Source organism: Atta colombica, unplaced genomic scaffold, assembly GCF_001594045.1.
Source record: "Atta colombica isolate Treedump-2 unplaced genomic scaffold, Acol1.0 scaffold29, whole genome shotgun sequence".
Classification (NCBI taxonomy): domain Eukaryota; kingdom Metazoa; phylum Arthropoda; class Insecta; order Hymenoptera; family Formicidae; genus Atta; species Atta colombica.
Window position 1 is genome coordinate 711,342 of NW_017259392.1, and position 6,797 is coordinate 718,138.

A 6,797-nucleotide genomic window follows, 5' to 3' on the forward strand; every position below is an offset into this window, starting at 1 on the left:
TCATTCTTCCAAATTGTTTTTTTTGGGAAAAAAATCGTCATTTCATACTTGTAGACCTGGTATATTATTTACGTAATCAAACTTACGGAATCAAACTTCTGATTTTTTGGGTGTTTGTTCTGAGGTCCTCTTTTTCAAAATGCTTCCTAAAGATGTTGCGATTACAAGAGAAATAGGAGAGCTCATTCGCTCCTGAAGTTTGTTCTTAATTGGTTATTATAGGAGTAGTAAGTGTAGTAGTTGTTAAATAGTGCTCTATTAACAGGATGAAGTCTTCTTCAACAAAGAAACAACAGATCGGATTGATAGGATATTAAACAAACACAATATCCGAACTATCTTCAAAAAGATGAGACAAATCTTAAGAAATCCTAAAGATCAAAGACCTCCACTCAGTTCCGCAGGAGTATACAAAATACCTTGTTCCTGCAAGTATACATTGGAGAAACCGGGAGAATGGTCAATCTACGAATAAAAGAACATGATGTCAGGCTAAAACACGTTATGCAGTTAGCATTATCAGAATACAACATCGAAATAGGACATCAAATATTGTTTGATAAAACGATTACAATATTATATCGTACTTTCCAAGAAAATATAGAAAAGTCATAGAGATACAAAAACGCTCTAACAATCTAAATAGAGATAGGCTACAATAAAATATGGAAAATCATTCTTCCGGTTATTGAAAACCGACCAATTTCTCCTACCTCTCCTTCCCACCTACAATTCTCTTCTTTCCCCTCCTCCATCATTCCAACAAGCGGAATATAAAAAGAACGGTCCGGAGGAATAGCTCAGTATCAGACTCTATTACTCGTCCTGATGAAGTGGACTGCACGCAATGTTGGCATTTCAAGAATGAATCTGGATACGGAGAAAATCCGCAAAACACATAATCTTTATATAGAAAGTACCTGTGGAAGCCTCAAAAATACGTTAATGTATTTATTATGTATTTCTTTTCTTTTCTTTTATAATATATGAATGTATTTACGTATAAATATATGTACAGGATCAAAATCCGGACAAATTGAACAATTTCTTTAAACAAAATGTTTTTAATGAAAAATTAAATATTACAAAAAATTCTTTTACGTGACACTTGGGGGATTCCTGTAGAGCATAATTATTCGATCCCCCATTAGCTTGAATGACGGCCTCTATTCTCGCTCTGAAGCATTCGTACGCATGCTATAATGTAGCGTTGTCCATGCTGACGAATGCTGCCTCAATAGCGATTCTTAATGTCATATTGGGATGCCGAGACTTGTTTGTGACCCTTTCAACTATGTTCCATACGTAATAGTCCAAGGTATTTAAATCTGAGCTGTTGGGAGAGTAGAATGGGAGCCGAGGCGAGCAACCTTGTCGTGGCAGCCTCAGAGAACATCTATCTTTAATATGTACGATTTGTATCGAAGGTTCTCCTCAGCTATTCGACGCATTATTGGCTCGCTTACATCAACAATCGATGCTAATTTTCGCAACGATTGCCCTGAGTTATACGAAATCAGCGCTTAAGCCCTTTCAACGACTGCGGGAGTCCTCGCGGTGCTTTCGAGTGATTTCCTCCCTGGCATACTGGAACCTTCGTTGGACTATTCTAAAGCCATATATTTCCCCACAACGTCAAACGGTTGATTTCGGGTATCCAAAGAACCGAATTATTTCCGTTGCTGAGCGCGAAGGCCTTCAATGATCGCGACTCTTCGATTATATACCTCCGCACGTAGTTTCAACATCGCGGCCATTTTGAGAATATGACTGTTTACTAGAAGCATCAGGCTTTCTCGAACGCCAACAACAATCTCTGGCGGAGGCACAATATAGTGGAAAATTTAAATTGAAATTTGTCCAGATTTTAATGACACATCCTGTACATACAAAATAAAAATCTATTTGAACAGGATTCTTTTTTTTTGTATTTCAGACTATTTGTAATAAATTTAACGTGCAATATAGAGATTTTTTATTTAAGCCCTACTTTTATGCATCTAACTTACTGAAATATCATATTGCTGTGCATAGCGCATCGCTTGAGTAGTTGATAAGCTAAAGTATTCCTTTCGAGTGGCTTATCATTCTGCATCCCACGAATGCTTGCCTTGTTGTCAATCGAGATAATGTTGCGCTCTAGAATTGCCAACTGACAACAAGCGACCGTGATCAAGCCCGTCATCAGTGTATCCATCGCCACGTTATGAAAGCAAGCAATTATAATAGCGATACCCTGATGTGCCGCGGTAATCTCGAAAGCTGGCGTTGCTGTCGTATTATAAGGGTACCATCCCTCCATGGGTAGTTGGCGTGAACGACCAGCGACGAAATCAGCGATTGGAGTAAAACCCCAACAAAACACCGCAATTCCGCCGAAGCTTTGATAAATCGCATGATGAAAGATGCCCTTCCACGTGTAGTTTATAAGTAAATCTTCATATTCTTTGTCATAGCGACTAAATGCAGCACTATCGGCTGTGTCCAGGAGTGTCTGGATTCGCGCCTGACGACGAAGAAGAACGGCCACCTAGAAATATCGATCTCTCTTTCACTTTTGATTTATACAATATTTTTCAAGATTTAAATCTATTTAAAGTATCTGTCTAGCCCAGAAAAATTAAATATTTTAGAAACAAAATTGCCATAAAAATATTGTTTGCAGGAAGTTTGTTCGAAATGATTTATATTAAAAGTTCTGACCGCCAATGAACTTGAAAAACTTTTCAACTTCAAACAACTAATCAAAAATGCCAGTTTTTTAAATATTTCAGAAAATACTCATTTTATTTAAATAAAAATCATTATGAAAAAGAAAGCTAAAATTACAAATTTCGTTTTTGTGAAAGTATGGATTAATATTTTCCGTGAATAGAATTTTTTGGAAAATGTATTTTTGATCATTTCTCTCGAGAATAAAGCGATATTTCACATCACGATATTTTTTTTCGTAAATACCTCGGATCTGGTCACTTTTACGTACAAAATACTTCAAATAAAAATTGAAGATTACTGAATTTTCTACAAAATAATTTTTTATCCTTGTACGACTAATAGTTGCCGAGATACGATTTAAAGAATATTTTTCTTTATTTTTTAACAAAACTTTTTTTTTAAAGTTTCATGTAAATATCTCGAATTTTCTCGGCTACGTAAAGAGTATTTATTATCAAATCAAAAGATTTTTAAATTTCTTACAAAATCATTTTTTATTGAATCTCATTAACCTCATACCTCGTACAATAAATAATTACCAAGATATAAATAAGTTTTCTGAAATTGTAGTATATTTTAATAAATAACTTGCTTGTAACTTATTGTATGTGAAAAATGTACATAAACAGTTAACTCTTATGAAATTAGCTTGAAAATACTTTTTTAAAATAAATTAAACAATATAATGTAAAGCTATGAACCATTCAGGATATTATGTGAAGATAACAATATTATTATATAAACACGAGTCGTGAATAGATTGTTAGAAAACGCAGGATTCACGACAAGCGAGCATCCATGCGAATAGCGTTATCGAGTCTCAGAATAAGAAGAGAGCTAATGGAGAGAGCTAACGGAAGAACTGAAAGAGAGGAATTGCCGGTGAGAAGCGCAGAAATTCTGTAAGGCCGCCTCGACAATGTGATCCTCGACAATGTGATCTCGAGCGAATAGCACGTGCCGAATTCGAGCCGAAAGGCTGCTGTCCACAGGGGGCTACTGCGAGCGAATTAAGCTTTTCGCTTGCCGTTCGCTAGAATCACATAGATTTTTTTTTTCAATTCGCATAAAGCTTGTTACCCTCTCGCCACAGCGAAGTCGCCGCGTCTCGTTAGTGTATATTAACTCACCATCTTACATTGTACACCGCCGTTTGAGTTGCACTTCGTGTTGAGTAAAGAAATTATTGTATGACATCTGGCAGAAAGTCGCGATTGTTACTGTAAACTTTGATCGACTGAAGTATTTAGGATAACTCTTGCGATAATCGTCTGTTTACGTTTCTCATATTACTTTGTGCTACGCGATTCGATAACTTCCGCTTACAACGAGCACATATTGCCGAGACGAGTTATTGTCACTATGGTAAATTGCGTACTTGAATAGAATCGTGTTTTTTATCAATATTAAATATATATTTTTCATTCTTTTATTATTAAAAGGAAGTAATTCTTATTTATTTTCTTGCCTTCCGATTTACTCTGAATCACCCACCATGCTGTGCATGTGGGATTGAGCAGTCCGTTGTCATTCGTCGCATTAAAGAAAAATTGAGAATAATTAGTCAAGATTTAGAGAAATCACAAAAAGCGGCACGTTCACTCGTGCCTGGTGCCCAACTCAAATTAATAGAGAATTCGCGATAATTAAGTGAGCCACCGACTTAGAGTATCAGAGTAAAATCATTGGCTGTCGAATTGCGATCACAGAAAAGCAACAAAATTGTGCCGTCAGTCGAGACTGCAACTTATATTGAATAAATGTGCATATAGCGAAGAAAAGAAACTGAAGTCATTTCAAATGATTTGAACTTTTTGTAAACTCATCTAATTTTGAGTGGTATTCATTGTTCTGTCCATAATGAACATCCGGTAAAAATTCACGCTACACATGAAGCAATGTATTGTCTAATATCAGTAAATTAAAAAAAAATTTTTAATTGTGTGATGATAATTACCTTTAAATGGTTTCACAGACAATTAAAATTATCTTTATTCTTAAGCAAGAAGCATTGTTAAAACCAAAACTCTGAACAATTATCACATCAGTAAAAAGTTTAAAAGTGTAATGATTCGTTCGAGCAAATTCTAGAACTCAACTTCCGTTATTTTGTGATATGTCTTGTCACGCAAAGACCTTCAACTATTGCTATATAAATTTGAACTAATAACCCGAGCACGTCACACAGCAACCAACTAAAGAGAACATCATTGTAGAGGGAGAATTTAGTGAAATAGGAAAAGGGATAATAAGATCTTTAGGAAGAAAAAAATGATTATATGATAGGAGAATATATTTCAAGCAGAGATTCAGTGTCACTCTGTTTATTTAACCCGTTTCTCTGTCTTTTTATAAAAATCATCTCGGAAGTCATTCTTTTATTATAGCAAGGTTTACTGTCTAAAATCTTAATATTGTTCCAATCGAAATTATGATTAAGTAATATCCGATGATATGATCGACAGTGAACCTGACTTTTTATTAATATCAGACATAAACTTTTCTATAATCGCAATTCTCGTTTTTAATTGCCTTTTGGTTGGACTAATGTACGACGCGTCATAATCATTGCAAGAAATTCTGTATAACATCGTGCTGTTGTCTCCAATGCTGGTTGTAATGTAATTTTTAAGCGTATTCGGAATCGTAAATTTTAGTTTTAAGTTCACGCTTTTTGCAACATTAGATAATGATTCTGAGATGGTTCTTACAAAAGATATAGTGAAATATCTATTGTTCTCTTTTTGTTGAATATGCTGACAATTTCTATTACAATTCAAATGAAATTTAATTCTATTATAGTTTGAGTAGAAAAAAATAAAAGGTAGAGGATATTCATTTTTTAAGCAAAATTTACAAAAATCACGTAATTTAAAAAATGATTTGAAACAATCCATTGATTTACTTATCCTAGTTACATGATTTTGATATGTAATTTTGTGTTTTTTAGTAAGGATAACAAAAATTTTCACAATGACATCACAATAGGTTCACAAATAAATTGTGATATGTGTGTCATGAGATTATTAAAAGGTCACAATGGCATCACATATTATTATCTATATATGTTATATAGCAGTTATTATATAGCAGTCTCACAGGTAATTTTTATCACAGTTTTATAATTATGGCATAACGATATCATAGCAATATCACTTGTGACAATAATTGTAGATAATTAATTATAATTAATTATAATTAAATAATTATAATTAAAATTAAGATAATTATAGAATCCAATCGAAATCACATTTTGATCTCAAGCCACCAAACAAAAATGAATATTCGGTTGTCATTCAATTTTGACCGAAAACGAAACCGAAATCAAAACTTAGGTAAATCTTACTAAAAAAAAAGAGATAGAGAGAGAGAGGAAAGCTAACAGAGTTATATTTTTTCAGCCGAAGTCGACATTTTTTAATTAATTTTACAGAGATCGTATAATTTTCAGAAATTATGACAAATATGGTATGTACTTTATAAAAAAACAAGATTTTATTGAAACATAATAATGTAATATTACATCTTCAACTTTTTAAATAAATCAAATCACAGTTACTATTAGGATCACATCAAAGTTTGTATTAAATTGTCTTAAGTTTAATTAACGAGTTAATAATTAAAATTGAAAAGTTGTTTTTTGAACGTTCAGCAGGGCGTTGCAATTTGTATAGTTTTGGTTTACCCACCGACATTTTTATCTTAATTCGGCCGAAATCAAAATCAAATTAAAATCCTGATTTTTTTACTGAAACTGATCGAAATCGAAACCGAAACTAAAATTTCGATCGGATTCTAGATAATTTTAAGATAATTGCAGTAACCTTTGAAGCATGGGTGCAATTCGTCATTAGCAAGGTCACAACTGCGGTGAGTTTTGACATATCTCCCCAATTCGTGAGAACATTCGCTATTTCGGCGGAGAGCAAGATACCCAGGATGAAAATGAAGCTACAGATGGTGTAAAGTAGATACGGTAACCGGAACTTGCCTGTGACTGGCGGCCACGTGCCCAGAAAGTAGACAATTGTTAGACTCAACCTCAGGTGAAAATTCGGTGCGATCGTTCCTCGTTCTATCAT

The 6,797-nt window shown here is 33.9% G+C and overlaps 1 protein-coding gene across 1 annotated transcript; it reads right to left on the bottom strand.

Annotated features, from left to right (window-relative positions):
• Window positions 1–378: 378 nt before the first annotated feature.
• Window positions 379–6,797, bottom strand: LOC108689976 (odorant receptor 46a-like). The gene is made up of 4 exons (XM_018197000.1): window positions 6,540–6,797; window positions 2,010–2,530; window positions 821–920; window positions 379–465 (listed from the first exon to the last, which is right to left on the bottom strand). The coding sequence occupies exons 1-4, from the start codon at window positions 6,795–6,797 to the stop codon at window positions 379–381; spliced, it is 966 nt and encodes a 321-aa protein (XP_018052489.1).